This window comes from Geotrypetes seraphini, chromosome 1, assembly GCF_902459505.1.
Source record: "Geotrypetes seraphini chromosome 1, aGeoSer1.1, whole genome shotgun sequence".
Taxonomy (NCBI): domain Eukaryota; kingdom Metazoa; phylum Chordata; class Amphibia; order Gymnophiona; family Dermophiidae; genus Geotrypetes; species Geotrypetes seraphini.
In genome coordinates this window covers 215,357,208-215,380,291 of record NC_047084.1, presented here as the reverse complement: position 1 = coordinate 215,380,291, position 23,084 = coordinate 215,357,208, and the positions used below count along the sequence as shown (strand labels likewise).

The 23,084-nt window shown below is 40.8% G+C and overlaps 1 protein-coding gene across 4 annotated transcripts in view; it reads left to right on the top strand.

Annotated features, from left to right (window-relative positions):
• Positions 1-19,666, top strand: part of SLAIN2 (SLAIN motif family member 2) — a 140,826-nt gene extending 121,160 nt beyond the window's left edge. For 2 of the 4 annotated variants that reach the window (XM_033945946.1, XM_033945968.1), the window contains 2 exons: positions 6,639-6,930; positions 16,287-19,666. In XM_033945946.1, the coding sequence (XP_033801837.1) occupies positions 6,639-6,930; positions 16,287-16,353 (359 nt within the window). In that variant the 3' untranslated portion in view covers positions 16,354-19,666. Of the gene's footprint in view, positions 1-6,638; positions 8,329-13,861; positions 14,028-16,286 lie in introns of those variants that run through there. The other 2 variants (XR_004539591.1, XM_033945959.1) reach the window with 2 other exon arrangements.
• Positions 19,667-23,084: the final 3,418 nt, after the last annotated feature.

Here is a 23,084-nt window from a genome sequence, read left to right as displayed (position 1 = left end):
CCTTCCCCCCACCTCCCACCCCACCCGCCTAATTAAATATTTCATGGTGAACTCAAACCCACCTAATTAGACCCGCAATCAGCCCCTTTCCTTCACACAAAACAATTTTCCAGATTCATCTAAAGTAAACATACATCTTACTATAACAAGAATAGTTATTCAATAAATCACATTAATACATTATGCTCATTCATACCACAGTTGAACACATTGAAAATATGAATTATCTAATATAAATAATTAAAAACCAAGACCCTATAAACTGAAGTAATACATAAAGTAAATTAATGGAATTATTTAAAAGAATCATATTGGATACAGTATCAAACTAACCATAAAATAATTATTAAATATTAATCTAATCAATTAATTAAAAACTTGTATCATATTTCAATTAATATAAACCAATGGTTAACCAGAATAGTAACAACAATTTCCCCCAGAACTCCCCCTTAAGAACATAACCATTTTTATGCATGTATTTTAGATAAACTTCTATTTAGACTACTTAACTTTACCAAAACGTAATTTTCAAGTAAAGCAATATAGAGGAATGAAACTAATAATAGCAACACTTCTACAATTCTTGAGATAGTTAAAAAAAAAAAATATCAAATAACTAATATCTATTAAAGTCACAAAACCTATATCCATCTTGCATACATATATGTTTTCATATTACCATCCAATTTAGTTGTCACCATTACTTTTCAAATCGCAGTCATCTACAAAGACTAAGAATCACCATAAATCAAAACTTTCTTCTCCATCCGTGACCTTACTTAAAAGAAAATGCAGTTACATACTAAAGAAGAAAACGTCCCCCCTCTCTGGTATTCTAAGCCCTAACCTCTCTTTATACTTATTTCTATAATTCCATTGGAGTTCCGTTCTATCCCAACGCCTGTAAACCGTGCCAAGCTCCACATTGTGGAGATGATGCAGTATATAAACCCAAGATTTAGTTTAGTTTAGTTTAATTTAGTTTAGTTTAGTTTAGAAATGCTGAGTACTAGAGTGTAAATGGAAAAAAATCTAAATCCCCTGCGGATAGACAGTCTTGGAGGGACAGTATTAAGTTCTATAATACAGTACTAAAAAAAAGCAAGGAAGAATTTCTACGGTGATAAAATCACTAGAGCCAATAACCAAAGCAGTACAATGTTTAACATCTGGCGCTCCTTAACCTCTAAAAATGATTCCTCTATACTCCCCTCCTCACCAGCAGCGGACAACCTAGCAAAATTTTTCAATGAAAAGGTCGCTACTATAAGAAGTTCTTTTCCATCAGCAGTCACAATTCTTTGGTGCCCAGCAACACTAACCCTATCCCAGTAGACAGATCCTGGACAGTCTTTGAGCATGTATTCGCAGCCCAGGTTTCTAAATTGTGCCACAAATTAAGATCTTGTAAATGTGCCCTGGCCCCGTTTTCTTCTTACCTATATGAGAAAATTCCCACACAGGCTATTTTATCTCTCACCAGATTTATAAACTCTGCCTTACTATCAGGCTTATTTTCTACATTGCCCTGACCCCATTACTGAATAAGCCGATCTAGACCCATCCTCACCATCTAGCTACTGTCCTATAGCGAATATTCCTCTCTTGACCATATCTACTCAGCTCTCATCTTATTTAGAGAGATTCTCCATTCTCTTACCTTGCCAATATGGCTTCAGACCCAATTTCAGCACCAAATCCCTACTGGCCTCATTAACTTCAAAGGTTCAACTACTACACTCTTTGTAATAAGTTTGCAATCCTATTACAATTTGATCTATCTGCGGCCTTTGATATTGTCCACCACAATATTCTAATTTACCAACTTTCTGAGATGGGCATTGATTCCACAGTCTTACACTGGTTCTCGAAATTCTTACAACCCCACTCTTACACTGTTAATATGAATGGCACCATGTCATCTCCTTGGAAACCGTTATGTGGAGTCCCGCAGGGATCACCTCTGTCCCCTATTCTTTTCAACATTTATGTCTACTTTGAAACTCTTCCATCTATCTCCCTTTGAAACATTACATGCATATGCAGTTGACATCCTTGTCCTTCTTGAGATAGATTAGAACCTTATTAACCTCACTGAGAATATTAATAGCATGCATAATGAAACTCCAATCCTGGGCCCTGTACAAATGAAGCTGAATGAGTCCAAAATAAAACTACTTTCGCTTGGCCCAAAATTAGATCAGCTACCCATGCTCATTTCATTACCTTCTGGTCCCACACTGCAGATTGAATTCTCAAGCAAAGTTTTGGGCATCATTATTGACTCTACACTTTCATTTAATGACCATCTTATTCTCTGGTTAAAAAAAAAATGTTGTTTTTTAGTCTTCACGTGTTGAGAAAAGTGAGAAACCTGCTTCCACCAACAACATTTTGCTGTCCTTGTAAAATCAATCATTCTTTCCAGGCTAGACTCCATCTATCTAAGTTTAACCAAGAAAAGTCTTCAAAGACTTCAGCGGATCCAGAATACTGCGGCTAGGTTGATCTTCACAAAAAGTAAATTTGACCATGTTTCCCCGCTTCTGTCAAAACTTCACTGGCTTCTAGTAATTTCTAGGGTTCACTTTACATGTGCCTGCCTAACATTCAAGATCCTGCATGGCATTCTTCCCTCCTAATCACACTATCTTCTCTACGAGACCTGACCACCCAAAAACTTAAACTATCTTTCCCCTCGTTAAAAGGCTTTATCTATGCTGGAAAATTAGGGAAATCTCTTTTCTTCAAAATCACTGAGCTTTGGAATAACCTTCCTGTCCTGCTGCGGAATCTGGGCTCCTTCCAATTATTCCGAAAGCATCTGAAAACTTGGCTATTCTCAAAAATATAAATCTCGCTACCCTCTTTATAATCACTAATTCTTATTATGTTTTTCCTTTCTTATATTAAAGTTCCTGTAAACCGTGCCGAGCTCTATCTTTATGGAGAGGATGCGGTAAATGAACTTAAGGTTTAGTTTAGTTCAGTGATCTCTGAATGCCAAATGATTACACACAAACACCAGGTCCAGTTTGGACTCATCCCATTACCAGTTCTTCTTATAGAGAGTCCAGGATGTCTCTGCTTCTAGATATCCCCACAACAGAGATGAACCAATCAATATCTGGCATATTTAAATCACACATTAGTAGTGTCTCCTTTCACAGCTATATTGTGAATATCTTTAATTAAATCTCTTGTCCACATCTGCCTGTGGAGAACTGTATATCACACCAATGAGATACATTTTCCATTTTTTTTCCAGATTAACCTTCAGAGCCTCTCTTACCCAGAAGGTCATGCAAATCCTTTGCTTTAAAATTAATTAACATATGCTGCCACTCCTCCCTTTCTTCCTAACATGTCCTTCCTGAACAGACTATATATAACCCAGTATAATTATATCCCATCCATGGTTCTCTGAGTGGAGAAGTAGCCTATGGGGGATCACCGCTAGGGATGAGTAACCTTGAAAGAGACCTGGGAGTGATGGTAGACACATCATTGAAGGCGTCGGCACAGTGCGCCACAGCCTCAAGGAAGGCAAACAAAATGTTGGGCATCATTAAGAAGGGTATCACGACCAGGACGAAGGAAGTCATCCTGCCACTGTATCGTGCAATGGTGCGCCCGCACCTGGAGTACTGTGTCCAGTACTGGTCGCCGTACCTCAAGAAGGACATAGCGGTACTTGAGGGAGTCCAGAAAAGAGCAACTAAGCTAATAAAGGATATGGAGAACCTCTCATATACTGACAGACTGAAAAAGCTGGGGCTTTTCTCCCTGGAAAAGCGGAGACTTAGAGGAGACATGATAGAAACCTTCAAGAACATGAAGGGTATCGAAAGAGTAGACATGGACAGATTTTTCCAATTATGGGGAACCACAAGTACAAGGGGGCACTCAGAGAAATTGAAAGGGGGAAGGTTTAGAACAAACGCCAGGAAGTTCTTTTTCACCCAGAGGGTGGTGGATACATGGAACGCGCTACCGGAGGATGTGATAAGCAGGAGCACGATAGAGGGCTTCAAAGAAGGGTTGGATAAGTACCTGGAGGACAAAGGGATTGAGGGGTACAGATAGGAGTAGAGGTAGGTTATAGGGATAGGATTAGAGGCAGTTACAAAATTAGTCAGGGACACTGTTCAGGCAATTAGGCCTGATGGGCCGCCACGGGAGCGGACCGCTGGGCAAGATGGACCTCTGGTCTGCCTCAGCGGAGGCAACTTCTTATGTTCTTATGTTAGTGCAATGGGCTGAGAACCTGGGGAACTGAGTTTGATTCACACTGCAGCTCCTTGTGACTTTGGGCAAGTCCATTGCCCCAGGTACAAAATGAGTACCTGTATATAATATGTAAACCATTTTGATTGTAACCACAGAAAGGTAGTGTATCAAATCTTATCCTCTTTCCCCTCTGTGAGCCATGTCTCTGTGACCAACACTAAATCCAAGTTATAACTCTTCCAGAAACTTATTTCCCATACTATGGGCATAACTATATACAGTGGTACCTCGGTTTACGAGTGCACTGGTTTGCAAGTGTTTTGCAAGACGAGCAAAACATTTGCAAAATTGGTGCCTCGGAAACCGAGCATGGCTCAATTTATGAGCGCCCCCCCCCCCGCGATCCAGCACACACCCCCCCCGGCCGCTTCTTACCTTCATCTGGGCACTGGCATGTCCTGTGCTTGGTGCCCGAAGATCGGCCTCCTCTTCTGCCGGGCCTTGAGCATCTGAGCATGCTCAAGGCCCAGCAGACGAGGAGGCCAATCTTCGGGGTTTCCAGATGAGGGTAAGAAGCGGCGGGGAGGTGCCCAATCGCGGCGGGGGAGGGTGCCGGATCGCATGGGGGGCCTTCGAGGGGAACAATGAGCAATGCCGGTTCTCGGGGGGGGGGGGGAACGCATCAAAGCGAGTTTCCATTATTTCCTATGGGGAAACTCGCTTTGATAAACGAGCATTTTGGATTACGAGCATGCTCCTGGAATGGATTATGCTCGTAATCCAAGGTACCACTGTATAGTTCTCCAAGTGTTGCCCCTTTTTTCACTCATCTGTAGAGATGTTTAATGTTTTACTTACTTGAGGGCTTTTAATTATCTAGATTTTTTTTGCTCTCATTTCCAGTGATTCTGGTTTAAAGCCCTTCAGTAAGTTAGTCTGCTGTGGAAAACACTTTGTCATGCCTTTTGATAGGCAGATAGCATTTCTGCTCAGTACCCCTTTGAAAATCATCTCATGATCCAGGAAGTCGAAACAGTCTTGACACCATCCACACAGCTACATATTCATCTCTAGTATGCAAGCTTTTGTGCTTTAAGCCTTTAACCTTAATAACCCTGTGCCCCTATCTGCTTCACTATCTCTCCTGGAGCCATGAAGTCACTTTTTATACATACAGTGGAATTCCTGGCAGTATCATTTGTCCCAACCATCTCTATCTACAGACCTAACAATAGAAGATGCTGTTTCGCTATCACATTTTCAGTAGTGAGGAACAGGCAAGCTCTGCAGGACTCCAGGGAACATGCCTGTCCCTAGCAATTGAAAACACAGTAATGAAGTATGTCCTCCTCTTGGCAGCAGTGCAGTTGGAGAACTCCTGCTGTTTAGAGAGAACAGTGGTCCCAGCATGGATGAGCAACTTTGGATAATAGTCGAGGTACATTTGATGAGTTTACCAAAAAGAGTGCAGAATTACCTCAGTAGTAATATACTGTATATTAAGGATGCATATTAATGCCATGATTAATAATTATATGCAACCATTCTGCCTGCCTTCCCTCCCTTCCCCAGCATAGTCCAGCATCTCCTCTTCCTTTCCCGGATCCAACCAAAGCTCTGCCCCCTCCCCTGCACCTTTTACTTTTCCAAAGCCAATCTTTGTCCCTGCAATCAGCGGCAGCCTATTGAAAGGCTGCCTGCATCAGGCCTTCCCTCTGATCTGGTCTACCCCCTTCTCAAAACAAGAAGGGGGGGCATGCTGGGTGAGAGGGCATGCGGGGGGGGGTGTGAGAGAGTGTTGGGCCTAGGGGAAGAGGAGGGAGAATTGGACCTGGGGCCAGGAGAAAGGAAGATATTGGGCTCCCTCCCACTCAAGCTGCAGTACATGTTCAGTGGCTAGTAAGGTAGCTGAAGTCCCGTCAGCCAAAGAAATCTGCTGCCTTTCCTTCTCATACTATCTTGGGAGTAGAGAAGTCAGCAACATGCCTCCAGCAATCGAGACTTGCATTCCCCAAGCATGCTCAGTTCGTCCATGGGGAAGAGGGAGAGGAAATGCCTCCTGCCTCCCCACCCCCCATGGAGTGCTGGCTATGCTGCACCTTTAATTACACGATTAAACATTTTAATTAAAATGCAGCCAAGAGAGAGTGTGATAGCAGTATATATATCTCAGAAACAGTGCAACATAAATATAATCAGGTAAGTCTGTATTTTCAGCAGTGCTTCTGGGTGTGAATGGAAGGCTCTTTTGGGTTTTAGCCTGCTCTTACTCTTGACTAGACTGTCCTAGCTCTCCTGATTGGCTCTTACAGACTGAGACACGCCCTTGAAATGAGTACTGAATGTTGACATAGTGGTATTTTACTGCTCTTAAAGTAATCTCTGTATTTCTTTCCTTTTTCTAGTACCTTCTCCAAGTAAATTCCGGTCTCCAGCAGCACCATCCCCCCTTGCACTTCGGCAGCCAGTGAAAGCTTTCAGTAATCATGGCTCAAGTTCTACTGGTAGTCAGGAAGCAACACAGGTGGCTCTCAGCAGTCCTTCACCAGGACTCCCAACAGCTCAGCCTGCAGGTGCAGCAAGTCCTGCCAACAAACCTACAGGGACAGGAATAAAGAGTAGCTTACCAAGACCTAGTGCCCCTTCTGCAGGGGGCATACCAGTGCCTCGTAGCAAAATTGCACAACCTGTTCGCAGGTATGATTAGAACTAATGTCACTTTCTCTTACCAAAATACAGTATTCTATGGAAAAAATACTTATATAAATGAAAGGTGTTGCGCAAAAATCTGATATGTTCACTTTAGGGGCAAACTGAGATTTTCTTACTGACATGTTCTTACATAGTGCTGTTCATTATCTACTTATTTTTGCTGAAAAAATGTGTCAAATGCTTGTATTAGCCATTGCAAACTTTTATTGTGTCTTTGGCTTTGTGCAAAACCCTGTTAAAGCCACAAGAAATAATCCTATGGAAAAGAAATAAAAAAGACTAATTACCTATTATATTAATCACTTTGCATGTACCAGTCCCTTTTCCAATTCCATATTTTTGTATCTGCTAACTACAGCTGTAACTTTAAAAAGCTATTATCGAAGGGCAAGCAGGCAGCATATTCTCACATGTGGGTGATGTCATCCACTGAGCCTGGTATGGACAGTCAAAAAGTGTACTGTCACTTTGTCTTTTGAAGACCGCACATAACGTGCATGTGCTGGTGCCTTCCCATCCGACGTCTACTCATGGGAACATCAGTTTTCAGTTTTCCGTGGAGCTGAGAAGCTGTTCTTTGGAGTTTCTCCAAGCTTGTAAAATTTTCTACATTTTTATGCCTTCCTGTTTTATTATTTTTCTTAAGTTCTGATGAAAAACTTTCAAATTTTGACCCTTTTATTTATTTATTTTTGGACCGTCTCAGCTTGTTTTCAGGCCAGGAGCACTGCGCTGTTTTCTGATTGTCATCTATTCAACTCGTGCAGAACTAATGGAGGCTTTAGACTACAAAGAATGGCCTAAAGATTGTGTAAATCTACTTCTCCACAACTTGATGAAAGAAGCTGTGTTTAAGCACCACTATCGGTCCCAGTGGCTCTACACAAGTTAGGATCCAATCTTGTCCTGGATTCAACCAGCCACAGCTGCAACACCAATCCTTAGTTGTGTAGTCAATACTTAAGAAGGCAAGCAATTCTAGAACTTATGCCAGCATGCCCCCAGGAAGAGAGGCAGGACTCTAGATAATTTTGGGTATAGGGTATTCCAGAGAACTATGTTGACCAGTAGAATCTTAAATTACAATTTCTATATGACAGTTTCTCTGAAGTCTCTCATACTAAGATGTCATTTTATGAGCAAAATGTACCTTCAGAACATCTAGAATCCTTTTCCTGGATTGTGACACTCTAATGTGGAACCCACCCTGCATCATGTAGCTATAGTTCCGGTTCATCTTTCCCACGTGCCATCACTTTGCACTTGCTCACATTAAATTTTATCTGCCATTTTGATGCCCAGCCTCACAAGGTCATCTTGACAATTTTTCACAATCCTGTAGTAATTGAACAACTTTGTCATCAGCAGATTTAATTGTGAATCTCACACCAGTTATTCCCATTTCTATATCATTGATAAATATGTTTAAAAAAAAAAAACAGCGGTCCCAGCACAGACCCCTGATGAACCCCACTATTTATCCTTCTCCATTGAAAATATTGACCATTTAATCTTACTCTGTTTTCTATCTTTTAACCAGTTCTTAATCCAGACTAGGACATTAGAAAGTCATGGGATAGGAGGTAATTTGCTCAGAAGTCTTTTAAGTTTATTTAAAATTTCTTATACTGCCCAATCAGTCTTCTAGGCCAGTGGTTCCCAACCTTGTCCTGGAGGACCACCAGCCAGTCGGGTTTTCAGGATAGCCCTAATGAATAGGCATGAGAGAGATTTGCATATAAGGGAGGTGACAGGCATGCAGATCTGCCCCATGCATATTCATTAGGGCTATCCTGAAAACCCGACCGGCTGGTGGTCCTCCAGGACAGGGTTGGGAACCACTATTCTAGGCGGTGTACAAATTCATAAAAACATAAAATATGCTTTAGCTAAAATACAAGTTTATGACACATTGCGTCACCAAACTATAACAATAATATTCGAAGACTTTTAAAAACAAAGACAAACAAAAGGTAAAAAGGCAAGAACTACATTAGACAAAGTAAAAGAGAACAATTAAGGGAAAAACAATAGGAGTGGCTGCTATAAATAATGTTGAACTCAGTTGCCCTTAAAAGGACAGTTAGTCTCAAAGGCATCAAGAAAGAGAAATGTCTTTAGCTTCGTCTTAAAATTATTAAGAATTGATTCTTCGCATAAGTAATTTGGGATATTATTCCAAAGAGAGGGGGCAGTAACAGAGAAGATAGTAGACGTCATTGTATTTATGTTTAAATGATATTTATTGAGCCAAGATAAATGCACAATTCCACCAATCCTTCCATTAAACAGAGCTCAAACAATTTTCAAATATACAAACACCCACCCACCCCCATCCGGAGTCCCACTACTAAAATGACAAGAAACCAAACAGTATACTAAAGCAGCAAACAAAGGGGGAAGTACAAATATGGAGAGCCACACAATCAGCAATTCAGAATCTGACTCCTGGCCACCAGAGTCATAGTGTTCCAGAAGGGTTCCCAGGTAGCTGTAAAACGGAGACCACGTGCAGAAGAAAGGTCCAGGACACTCCGTTCCCAAGCAAGCAAGGTAATCATCTGGATCCTCCACAAGGAATACATAGGAGCTGCTGGCTCCAACCATTGCAATAGAATACATTTAAGGGCAGACAAAATAGACCACTGCAGGAAAGCCCTTGTGCCAGGCTGGCGAGGGTGATGGGAAGGAGAAACTCCAAAAAGAAGTTCAGGAGAAAAACGGACAGTCATCCTCCAAATGTGTCCAATAAATGCGAACAGGCTAGTCCAAAAGGCCTGAACCACAGGACAAGACCAAAACAAATGACCAAGAGTAGCTTCTTAGTGACCACATTTATCACAAACTGCAGAAAGGCGAAACTTCGCTCGATATGCTTGCTTGGGCGAACATAAAGCTGGAATAACAATTTGTATTGCATTTCAAAAAAATATAAATATTTCCTAAAAGCAGGCAATCTAGTTACAGCAGTTAAAATAGTACCATCAGGCAGTACTACATTAAGATCTTGGGCCCAGGAGTCTAATATCTGGCATAGTCAGGCAATGGGGTCTCATCCTTCAAATAGTGATGATGAAATCTGAGGGGGACCGGCATTTGAGCGCCCAAGGTATAGGCCGTAGACAGTAATTCCTGTCTAACAGCGCACAAATTGGTTCGGGAAGCCACATAGTGGTATATCTGCAAATAGGCAAACTGATCTATACCAGTCAGGCCATAGTCCCGACACAACTGTGCTTAAAGTTTCATAGTGCCATCCCTATGGACCAAATGAAACAGATAGGTCAACCCCATTGCCTCCTAATGAGTGAACCGCGAGACCCCCATTCCAGGCAAAAAATGTCTGTTAAATCGAATAGGCAGAGAGGGGGACTCGCGGGCACTGATGCCATGAAACCAGCATACCCAGGTCCAGACATCTCATGGGTAAACCAAACACCCGAAGTCCCAGGTGAGGTGGGGAGGGGGGGGAAGAAATGGAATGCAAATATGCACTAAAATGATCCCCCCAAAAAACAAGCGAGTTCTAAAGAGATGTTGGAAAAATGAGACATTCCCCGAAAGTAATGATTGATATGGCTCATGCCACATCCAATAGTGAGGTAGCGGAGGTTAAGCAAACCCAAACCCTCTTTATAGAGCGGGCGCGTCGCCTGCAAATAAGTTAATTGCGCACGATGGCCCCTCCAAAGAAATTGCTGAAGAGAACGAATGTACTTGGTCTTGTCTCGATGTAACAAATACAAAGGAAGGACTTGAAAGATATATAACCAAGAGGGGATCACAATCATGTTAAGTAATGCAACTCTACCCATAAGCGAGAGAGGAAATGTATGCCACATACGTAACTTGGCAGACAGAGAACGAAACAGGGGCCCCACGTTAATGGCGTATAGAGTAGCAAGATCATGCGAAATTAAGACTCCAAGATACTTAAAGGAAGCCTCGGCCCATTGTAACAGAAACACCCCTTCCCACTGATGATGAATGGAAAGATGAGATGGTAAACAACCGACTTGTCAAGATTGATAGCCAAGCCCGAATAAAACCCGTATTCCTCGATCAAATCCAAAGCCACCGGGAGAGAACAGGCCAGGTTCGTGAGTATAAGCAGTAAATCATCCGCGAACGCCAATGTTTTAAGTTCCTGCTCCACTATACGCAACCCTCCCACCTCAGCAAATTTCCGCAAAGTACATAATAAAGGTTCACGGGTAAGAAGGAAAAGCAGAGGGGACATGGGGCAACCCTAATGGGTTCCCCGGCAGATAGGAAATTTCTCAGAAGAAGACCCATTGACCAAGAGGGAAGCCATGAGGTTCACATATAGGGAACCAGTAGCAGCACGGTAAAACTCAGAGACACCGATATAATCCAACGTTTGATACAGATAGGACCAGGAGACATTGTCAAAGGCTTTGGCCGCATCTAAACTCACGAACAAGGTTGGGACCTCCGCATGTTGTGCGTGATAGCCCTCTGCAGCTCAGATGCCTGCAAAAGCCGATTCAGCTGCTGAACCGCCACTACTGGCAAACGCAGCATCCCCGCCTCATTGTATTTAGATACTTCAATGACAGAATAGAGAGAAGGTTATTAGCTGTCGATCTTAGGGTCTTAGAAGGATTATAAGGGGTAAGAAGATTATTAATAAATTTAGGTTGATTATTTTGTCTGGTCTTAAATGTTAACAGAAGAATTTTGTAAGTGATTCTGTGTTCCACTGGCAACCAGTGGGCTTCTTGTAAAAGGGGGGTAACATGGTCGGATTTCTTTGCATTGAATATAATCTTTACAGCGGTGTTCTGTATTATCTGGAGTCTTCTTATTTCTTTTTGTAGTTATGCCTTTATAAAGGGCATTACAATAGTCAATGCACAAAATCACGAGAGAATGAATCAAAATGTTCAAAGATGCGGGATAATGACCTGATCATACGTAGCCAATAAAAGCAACGTTGGACCACTGTACTGATATGAAGATGATAATTAAATTTACTATCAAAAGTGACTCCAAGTAATTTGAGTGAAGGTACGATTTTAATAGATTGAGACTTGAATTTAAGAGGGGTCTGCATAGAAAGTCCTTTCTTGTTAGGAAAAATCATTACTTTGGACTTATCCGTGTTCAAAAAGAGCATATGTAAGTCCAACCAAGAGTTAATCTTTTCCAATTTTTATGAACTTTATGAACTATGAACTTTATGAACTTTATTTCTGATTGATTATTTAGATCTATCGGGTGAATTAGTTGGACATCATCTACATAAGCAAACATTGTGAATCCGATAGATTGCCCTAGTGTTAAAAGGGGGGCCAGAAAAATATTGAAAAGAGGGGAGATAAGATAGAACCCTGGGGGTTACCATAATCAGTTGTAAATGAATCAGACAATGTTGAGTTAAATATTACCTTGGAGGAATGATCTGTAAAAAAAGATGAAAACTAGTCCAAGACCTGGTCTTTGATTCCGATTTCACACAGACGAGACAGTAGAAGCTTATGATCTATCATGTCAAATGCCGATGATAGATCTAAAGAAATAAGTAAGACGGACTGGTGATGATCGAGATGATAAATAATTCTTTGTAGTTAACCCAAGAAGTGAAAGTTCTGTGGAATGATATTGACGGAATCCAGTTTGGTTTGGATGGAGTACTTTTGTTCAACAAAATCTGAGATTTGGTGAAAAACTATCTTTTCTGTAAGCTTTGCCAAGAAAGGAATGTTTGAAATGGGTCGATAGTTTGAAACCTCTTGTGAACTAATTGTATAATCTTTGATTATGGGATGAATAATTGCTTCCTTCCATACTTTTGGAAGGGTTCTGGAGTTAGTTAGGTTCCTCCTCCTCTAAAATCCTAAAATCACTAGTTTTTATTCACCAGTGTAGCTGCCGCTATCTTGGAGTTCCCAATTTGAAAATAAAAGCCTCTATCTGCCTCAAAACACCTTGATTTTGCTTAAAAATAGTTGTGATGGACTCCTCAGGCCAGGATACCTTGGATTCATGGCAAGTTTGCGGTGGATGGCCGCCTGAGGATCGTCCGTGTTGCACAGAGGAGGGGGACGGAAACCACTGGCTTAGCCCTCTGTTAGTGCCTAGATGGTGTGAGGTCTAGGAAAAGAGTCCAGGTTTGAGCCAGGGAGCAGTGCAAGTGTGTCCTCAACAAAGCACAGCCATGGTGCTGCTGCAAAACCCCAGAAAGGGATTCGTGAGCAAGGGCCAATGTCCTGGACAGAAATTTCCTTCTGAATTCATCAGTATGATGTTTGAAGCTTACAGGATGAATAAGAGCCGCATGAATCCCTCGTGGATCATGGCAGTACTGACGCCAGGGGACCCCCCCCCCCCTTGAGTGCAATTCCCCAGCAACAGCATCATAGGTCCAAATCTGAGGAAGGTTGTTTTGTGATCCGCTTTGGATAAAGGCAGACTAGAAATAAACTAAACTGGGCAGGAGAGGGCTCCTCTTTAAATGCCTTTACTCTCCCGAGGATTCTCTGTAGCAGAAGATGCTGCTTTAGTTCTAGAGGGGCTGGATCCAGATCTGATTGAGGCCCCTGATTTCAGAGAGGAGCTGACGGTGTGCAGGCTGTTCATGCCTTCAGCAGTTTTGCAAGTGATCATGGAATTTCCCCAGGAATTAAAGATAGAGATTCTGCAGACATCTACTGCATAGTGCTTTGCTTATAAGCAGCACAAAAGCACAGACCACCTGTTTTCTCTCTCATGACATTAAAACGAACCACTGGGAGGTCATGGAGGGGAAGCTTCAGGTGGTGACTTGTTTGTTTTTCACCTTATGTATTGAAAATGCTTAAGTTTATCTGTTAAATGTGTAATGATATGAACAGAACAGGCATGTTTCTCAGGGAGTGTTCCCGTACCTTTCCCTATTCTATTTCCTCTCTAGAGCTGACCATCTGCCTTAGTACAAACTGAGGAATTGTAGAACAGCTGAGAAGGATGGGAAGCAAAAGAATGCTAATGAAGCTCCCTACAAGAATTCTCGTGATAAGGCATTGACTACCCACATGTTCAAGAATGGAGTGTGTCTACTAGAAAAAAAGATTAACGAGGTACGAACCTAATCTTTCCTTCACCTCACTTGTTAACCATGCTGGCTGTTTAGAGATTGGAACTTATATACTGCCTTTTTGTAGTTTTACAACCACACTCAAAGCAGTTTACATACAGGTACTTCAAGCATTTTCCTTATCTGTCCCGGTGGGCTCACAATCAATCTACCTGGGGCAGTGGAGGGTTAAATGACTTGCCCAGGGTCACAAGGAGCAGTGTAGGGTTTGAACCCACAAATTCAGGGTACACCACACTCTCCATTTTCGGTTCTCGGACCATAATCAAGTTTGCCCTGCACTGGCCTTACTTCCCAGCAGCTGAGGTGCTGTCAAAACCTACTCCAGTCCATCATGATCTGCCTTACAATATACAGGACAAAGAATGTCGAAGTCTAACCACCGCTCAGTGGACATAACAGGTTCTTGCACAAAAGAGTTGTGTCGAGCACTACTTTTGTGAAGAGCAATAAATAAGACATGGATATGAAACATTTTACATTTATACAGTGTAATATAATATAACACAGTTTCTAGATCTCACATCTTTTGCATTATTAATTGAACATCAGTATTAATATTTAGATTAAAATGTTGTGAAGATAGTCATTTTGATATTACTTTGACATGTAACAAAGTTAACAACAAAAATATAATCTGGGAATGATGGCTTTCAAAAGAAAACAATTAAATATAAGAATGACATTTGTAAAAAAAAAAAAATACTAATTTTTGTGACTTATTAGGTTTTTGTGCAGTGCTCTTCAACTATAAAGATGTTTTTTAAATGACTATAAAACATCTCAAAGAAATGAGAAAACAATTCCATATGAGTAGTAAAACACTTATTCCTAAATAACAAAAAAAATTGGAATTTTCAGATCATAAATGTTAGTGCTCCTTTTACAAAGACACAGTAGCAACTGCTGCTGCGGTAATTGCTCCATAACATAACATAAATCTTTATTTATATACTACGAGTGCCTTTTCAGTTCATAAAAATTATGATTAAAGGAGAAGAGAACTGATAGACTGGAGGATCGCAGACAGGGAATTAAGAGGACCTAACCAAGAAGGGAGGTTAATAAATAAGGAAGTTCATAGTCTGAGAGTAGCAACATGGAGTCGGATCAATGGAGTCGGCAGAGTTTTTCTGGGGATTTAAGGTGGGTCATTGGTTTTGGAGAAGAGGTGTGTTTTGAGGAGCTTTCTGAAGTGCATGTAGGATGTGGATGTTCTGAACATTTGGCTCCATTCATATATAGGGATATAAAGGGCTTCGTAGCTTTTGCCAAGTAAAAGGATGGGGGGGCTTACATGGTGAGTCTTCAATTAACTGGGTTTTCTAAAAGCATAGTGTCGAGTGTGATCTCAGAGAGATAGGGTTTATTATGGCTCATAAGATTTTCTTTCATAGTACACTTCTCCATCAATATTCGCGGGGGTTAGGGGCAGAGCCAGCCCACGAATAATATTCGGGCTGGTTCTGACCCACCCCCCGCCTTCTCCCGGAATCCCAAACCTTAGCGTAAGCTCTCTGAGACTCCTCGGAACCGTACCTAGTGGTCTAGAGGGCTTTCGGGGTAGGAGCGATCTTCCGAGCTCCCGTCGTGGTCTCGAGAGACTACGGGAGCTCACGGCAGCCATTTCCTATGAGTGATCTGTACAGGCAGTAGCGTAGGAAGATTGCTCCTGCCCCAAAAGCCTGCTAGACCACCAGGTAAAGTTCTGGGGATTCTCAGAGGGCTTAAAAATAGCCCAAAGAATTAAAAACGATTAAAAATTAAAAAAAAAAATCGTGAATAACCAAATCCGCGGATACTGAAACTGTGGATTCGGAGGGAGAAGTGTATTGAAGAACCAGATTTGTTTGCCTTTATTTATATGAACGTCAGAAGTGTGCACCTCTTGGCTTCAAAAGACAAATTTGCTGTCTTCGTAATAATTTTCATACTGATAGTCAAAATAAAAGTGAATGCTGTAACGGTTTTATATTTCTGGAACCTAAAGTATCATTGGAGAAAGTAAGTAGGAAATCTGGGGTTCTGTCAGTTTTTACATCTTTTAGTGTTAATATGGGCTCAGCACAGAAACTATAAAAATATTTAGGTACTCTTCAAATAATTTTGTTTCCATAAGAGATGGAATCATGTTTGTTAATCAATATGTCACAATATAGATTTTTCTGTGCAGAGCTGAAAAAGGTGTTTGCTTTGAGTAGAATAAAAACGTAATACTGAAACAAATTGTTTTATATTTCAGATCATTGGTGGCTCCCAAGACATATGGTAACGTGAAAGATGAGAGTTGGAAAGATGGCTGCTACTGACCTGCAAACAGTAAACATGCCTGGCTTCCCTGCTTGATGGATAGTATTCCCTCAGCAGGTGTGCAAACTCTTCAGATGATAACTTTTGGGGTTGGAAGAATCCCAGCATTCTGCTCTAGATTAGCACAAATTGGCAGAGATGATAAAGAAGCACTTTAATAACATTCAACATCAGATAATTTTGTACTCATATGTAGTCATTCTTCATAGTTTCATGGTCATTTTGGAGAGGGGAAGGGTTTCTGCTCAGCAGAAGTTCAGTCCAGTTGAACATTTATGCTAGATTTGCAAGTGTTTAAGTAAAATAAACTTACTGAATGCCAAAGAAAAAAACACCCTTTTTTTGAAAAACTGACACAGGCAAGCTCAAACTGTCCAAATGCTGCATTTGATCAGGTCATAGCTAATGAGCCATTTCTAAAATGGATGTTTTCTCATTCAGCATTGATAATTGAGTTACCGCAGGCAGTCCTATCTATTGCAGGTTGTTTGGAATGGTGCTATATACAAGGTACCCTTTGGGAGGAAGTGCCATGCCACCTGTTCTGGATGTTCGAGACAGCTTTACAGAATGGCACTCAATGGAATAAAGAATTTGGAAGTAACTGAAAAGTGAAAATTCATATCGAGTCGATTGCATCCTTTATGTTGCCATGACATATCAGTTTTGTGTTTGTTATATTGATTGCCAAAGGGCTTCCATTGGTTATCCAGTCTTTCTAAAGTTATGGGTTCTGTCTCAGGAAAGACAGCTTTTGGTAACATAGCCAAGTTCTTAATACACAGTTCTGTTCTTGGGGATATAAAAGAGGAATGTATCGTATGTTTACTGCAGTACTTCTGCCTTGGAAGGAAGCAGTGATTTTTTTTTTTTTTTTTTTTTATTCCCCACAAAGGAGAAAAATATGCACATGTTATATGAATAATATGGAACAGGTTGTTTTACTTGTTATACCAAATGACATTCATTTAGGTATTGTTTTATGGTTTGGTCAATAGGTTTCTGTATCCTGTTTATAATCAAGCCCATTTATTGTCATTTTAAATTGAATTATTTAAGTTGTATATGTGAACTATTTTCCTGGAGCTAGTTTTCCCCTTTCAGTGCTTCAACAATGTAGGTTAGCTTATATATTTTACAATGTTAAAAAATAGTGTGAAATAGCCTATATAATATAGACAGTTAACAAAATGCCGCTTGCAGCTCCCAGAAAGTGGTATATTTGTTTTTAATTTGAATTTTTCTTACCATCTGCTAACAAATAGTATTTCAAGTAAGTGAAAAACAGATTTGCTTTTGTTTTAAAAATAGACCCTCTATACAGCCAGAACACTTAGGGCTACTTTTAGAAAGGTGTGCTAACGGTTTTAGCGCACACTACATGCTAATGCCTCCTTAGAGCTGGCATTAGTATTTTCCATGTAGCGCGGGGTTAGCGCGCATGGCATTGTAGTGCGCACTAACAGCGCTAGCGTACCTTCGTAAAAGGAGCCCTTAATCTCAGCTGTTACCTACTACAGAATTTGCTCATCCAGTTCATGAATGTGTGAAATATTTTTGTATGCATTGGCATTGTACTTGAGTTTGCATGCAAATGTATCTCATGACTATTCATTGTTGATATCCTGAAAACCAGATTAGCTGGGTAGGCTTTCTAGAGTGGTTCCTAAATCCACTCCTTGAAAAAACTCAAAGGGCTTAGTTTTCAGATTGTTTACAATAAAATAACATATGTTAGCTCTGTTAGATGATTTTGCTTATTTTGGTTACCCCCCAGAAAGACTCATTAGGAGTTCTTATGATCTGAATTTGGGAACAAGTATGCTAACGCATCAATTAGATGGAGTAAGTTGTGGTAATTAGACTTTGCAATTTTAGATGGAATTTTCTGCCTCGTTCGTTTCTGGCCTGCCTTGTGCTTGGCACACTGCTCAATAAAAGCAATGCAATATTCATTATTTGTATTTGAATGGCCAAACAGTAAGAGCCTGGGACTGTAGATCACATAAAAGAGAACAGAGACTCCCCGCTTGGGTTAGGTGAACTTCAGCTACATTTCAGTACTTACCATTTTTGTATGTGTGTCCGTACAGATTTATTGCTCTTTAAAGAACAGTGCACCCTTCTAGTATTACACAATGGCACACACTAAATCAGTTTCTAGCAGTGTGCTGGTGAAGGCAGATCTCTTGTAGTGCAATATTCACATTTTCCAAAGGGTAAATCCTGCAGTCAGGGTAAGAAGGCCAGAGTGGGAGGTCTCAAACCACGGGCCCCTCTTACAAAGCCACAGTAGCGATGCTACCTCCATAAATGCACTGAAGCCCATAGGAATTGAATGGGCTTTGGTGCACTTACCACAACAGCATCACTGCCACGGCTTTGTAAAAGGGGATTCTAAGTGAAGCACTCAATCTGCTAAAAAAAAAAAACACAAATTGACTATGGAAGTGACCCCCAGTGAAAGAGGTATGTATCTGTGATGAGCATCCATATGTATATGTGTGGTGTGTGTGTATACACATTTGAAGAAATGTGATATGTACAGATGTGTATAATATGTATATATGTGTGCATACACACATACTTGAAAGATTGAATTTGTTAAAATGTTTAGAAATTTCATGCACAATTATATTCAGCTTACTTGAAAATGTTAACATCTAAATGGTGAAAAGAAGGAATTGAAAACATTGTCTTTGTTTCAGTTCTCTTAATTCCATCACATATCTCAAAGGCCATGCTATATCATGCTTAAGTTCTCTGACAGCATATGCCTCCTTTTCCTTGCTATTAAACCACCACAGGCATTTAGTAATTGAAAACTATTTTTTGGAAATGGTTGCCTGTTCCCTTAACTGGGTTTCATGTTTTTCAACAGAAACCTTATACATTATCAGTTTTCTCCATCAGGAAAAGAAAACCTCTGTTTCTAAAGATTGTTTTATGACAGTATGGAAATACTGATAAGATAAACTAGTGCCTATGATTTACTTAACTTATGTTTGATAAAGTAGAAAAGGGGATTTTTTTGAATGTGGATTATTTTTATGCTGGCAGCTCCTAAAAAAAAATAATAAAGTTTATAAAAATCATTTTATATGTATGTAAAAGCAGAATTTTTAGAGATCTGCTTCCAAAGTTATTTAATTTTTTTCAGTGTGTGAATTTTTTTATGTGTTAATAAAAGCGTATAGCAATTGTAAAAATACAGAAATATTCTTAACACTTTTAATGATTTTCTGGGTCATTTTTCCTGTTAAGCATTTGTTTGAAATTGGGCTGCATTTTGATTAAAATAATTAATCACAATTGTGCAATTAAACTTTAATTATGATTAATTGCATGATTAGAGGACCAATCCTCTCTGCTGCACCCAAGTAACCAGTTTTCCCCATCTTCTCCTGTCTACTGCCCAGAATCTCTTTCTATTCCATCTGCTTCCCCCTCCCCCTAAGGCAAGTCTCTCTCTCCTCTCCTCCCTTGCTAGGGCCACACTGCCAGGCCCCATGGACCACTGCATGAGTAAAGTAGAACTGCACTAAGCTGATGACAGCAGCCCTAGTCAAGCTGAGTTGCCTGTGCTGCTTGAGCTCTTGCAGAGCATCTGCTACCTGAAGCTGCTGATGGAGGTGAATGCACCTTAGAGAAGTTCAAGCCAAATGTACAGTTCCTGAGCACCAGTGACACAGCCCTGCTGTCCTGCAAGCCTTGGGGAGCTGACCTGTGGCCTGCTCCAAAGATTTACCTCTGCTCTGCCCATGCCTGAAGAAACGGGAAGTGATGTCAAAAGAGGCAAGTGGGTCAGAGGGAAAGCTTTGTTTATCACTGCCATGACAAAAGACTTGATTGGAAGTACACTGGGTGAGGGGAGGTGGAGATTGGGGGGGGAGGAGAGACACTACAGCCCAATGAATTTTATTAATCTCGATTATTTTTTAAAATGGTGACTAATAAGACATTAATCACAATTAACATGCAGCCTTAGTTTAAAATGGACATTTTTAGATCTGTTCCCTCAGGGTTTCTGCAGCTAGCATCATGCTTGTAGGTTTCCGGGGCTATCTGTGGCTTTCTTCAGAGTATGCTATGAGGACTGCAGTTTGTCTTTATATAGTAGGTCCTCAAACCCGATTGGTTGGGGATTGAGGTGAATGAGGCAGGAAAGTCCGTTGGTCACCAATTTGAATTTTAGTGGGAAAGAACATCGTTAAACTTACCAGAGACTTTTCCATTCTATGGAAAAAAGAGACCAACTGATTTTCCCACCAAAATTCAAATTGGTGTCCAACTGACTTTCCTATCTCATTTACCTCAAGCCCCAACCAATCTGGTTTGAAGACCTACTATCTGCAGACCTCGCAGCATACCCTAAAGAAAGCTGAAACAATTCTGTCTGACAAGGCGCAGCGAGACCCGGAAACCTGCAACAAGCATTTTTAGATCTGTTTGCTTTAATACAGGAAAACATTTTGCAAAATATATTTTTTTAAAACCTTCAGGATCTACACATTTCCATTTGTAACATGAAAGCTGTTTCATAAGTTGACAATTATCATTACTTTTCCCTAAATTGTCAAGAGGCCTGCTTACTCTTCCTAGCATTACATAGCTTCCAAATGGTAGATGAAATTTAATGTGGACAAATGCAAAGTGATGCACATTATGAAGAATCATCCAAATCCTAGTACCTGATGCTAGGGGTCCATCTTAGGAGTCAGCACCCAGGAAAAAGATCAGGTTGTTCTTCTAGACAAACGTGACATTTTCTGTCCATTGTGCAGCGGCAGCCAAAAAAGCAAACAGGTTGCTAGGAAATAAGACCAAGAATATTATAATGCCTCTGTATCACTCTATGATGCTACCTCACTTTCAGTATTGCATTCAGTTCTGATTGCCAAGTCTTAAAAATATAGCGGAATTAGAAAATCTTCAAAGAAGAGCAACCCAAATGCTAAAGGGAATGGAAATTTTCTCCTATAAGGGAAGAATAAAGAGGTTGGGGTCCTCAGCTTGAAAAAGAGATGACTGATTGAAGTCTACAAAATCTTGAGTGGTATAGAATGGGTAAAAGTGAATTGATTTTTCACTCTCAAAAAGTATGATGACTAGGAGCCACTCAAAATTAAATAACTCAAAAGAATAGTTAAGCTCTGGAACTCATTGCCAGAGGATGTGGTAAGAGCGCGGTTAGCATAGCTGAGTTTAAAAAAAGGTTTGGACAAGTTCTTGGAACAAAAGTCCATAGTCTATTGACGGGGAAGTCGCTGCTTGCACTAGCATTGATAGCATGGAATGTTTCTGCTATTTGGGTTTCTGCCAGGTACTTGTGATCTGGATTGGCCACTATTAGAAACAAAATACTGGGCTAGATGGACCATTGATCTGACCCAGTATGGCTAATGTTCTTAAGTTTGCCCATAGTTTGCCTAATCAACAATGAGTAAACATTACATAGCACAAACTTGAATTTCAGAGGGTGCCCAAGTACAGAAATCTATAACAAGCCTTAGGGCTCCTTTTACGAAGCCGCACTTGACTATTCATCACGCGCTCACCACCACGCTGGCCTAAAAACTACTGCCTGCCCAAGAGGAGGCGGTAGCGGCTAGTGTGGCGGGTGGTTTAGCAGGCGGTATGCGCGTTAAACTGATACCGCGCCTTCATAAAAGGAGCCCTTAGACTGACTTTCATAGGTATTGAGACTTGCAACAAACATTTCTATTTTGTGTTTATCTTATTGATCTAACCCAACTATCCTCCTTCTCTCCCCATACCTTCTCCTAGAAGATGTCAAACCATAACCGTTCCCTATTTACAAAAAAAAATATCTTCTAACCATCCCAGTGTGCAGCACATTGGTTAGAGCTACAGCCTCAGCACACTTTATATTCTTCTGAGCCTTATTCAAATAAAGAACTTGAAGGTGTGGAGGGGCATAATTGAAAGGAACGTCTAAGTCCGTTTTCGTCCAATTCACAAGTCCAAAGTAAAAAAAATAGCTTAGGACACATTTTCAAAAAATACGTCCAAATTTTTTGTTCGTTTCGAAAATCGTCTAACTATACATCTTGCTAATCTGATCGTCCAAGCCGCTAAATCGTCCATCTTCATACCACATTTTTGTCCAAGTCAAAAACGCCTAGAACAAGCTCTGTTGGGTGTGGGAGGGGTCTGCAAAGTGATGGACTGAACACCCAGACATGGCACCATACCTTACAGGGCACTGCTGTGAACTTCACAAAAAGGATGCCATGTCATCTCACTACAGCTCCCTTATAGGTCATGGTGAGCCCCCAAACCACCTCCAGAATCCCCTAGACCCATTTATCTCTCACCCCAATAGCCTTTAAGGCTGCAGGAGCAACTTATATGCAGTACAAAAGGGCTTTGGGGGTGTATAGGGGAGTGCACGTTTCAGTATCAATACAGTGATTACAGGGGCTTATGGGCATGGGTCCTCCTCTCCATGGGTCCCTAACCCACCCCCAAGATGACTTAAGACGCCTCTGTGCAGCACGACTAGGCTTTCCTATGCCAGGCTACCAGGTTCTGGAGGCACAATTTTCAAGTTGTGATTAATATTTTTATGGGGGGGTTGGTGATTACTGGGGTAGTGTGTGGGGGTCTGTATTATGTGTTTGCAGTGCTTATCTGGTCACTTTAGGTGATTTTTTTGGGTGTAGATGGGCTGGAGTAAGTCTTAAGAGAGATTTCGGCAGTTGGAACC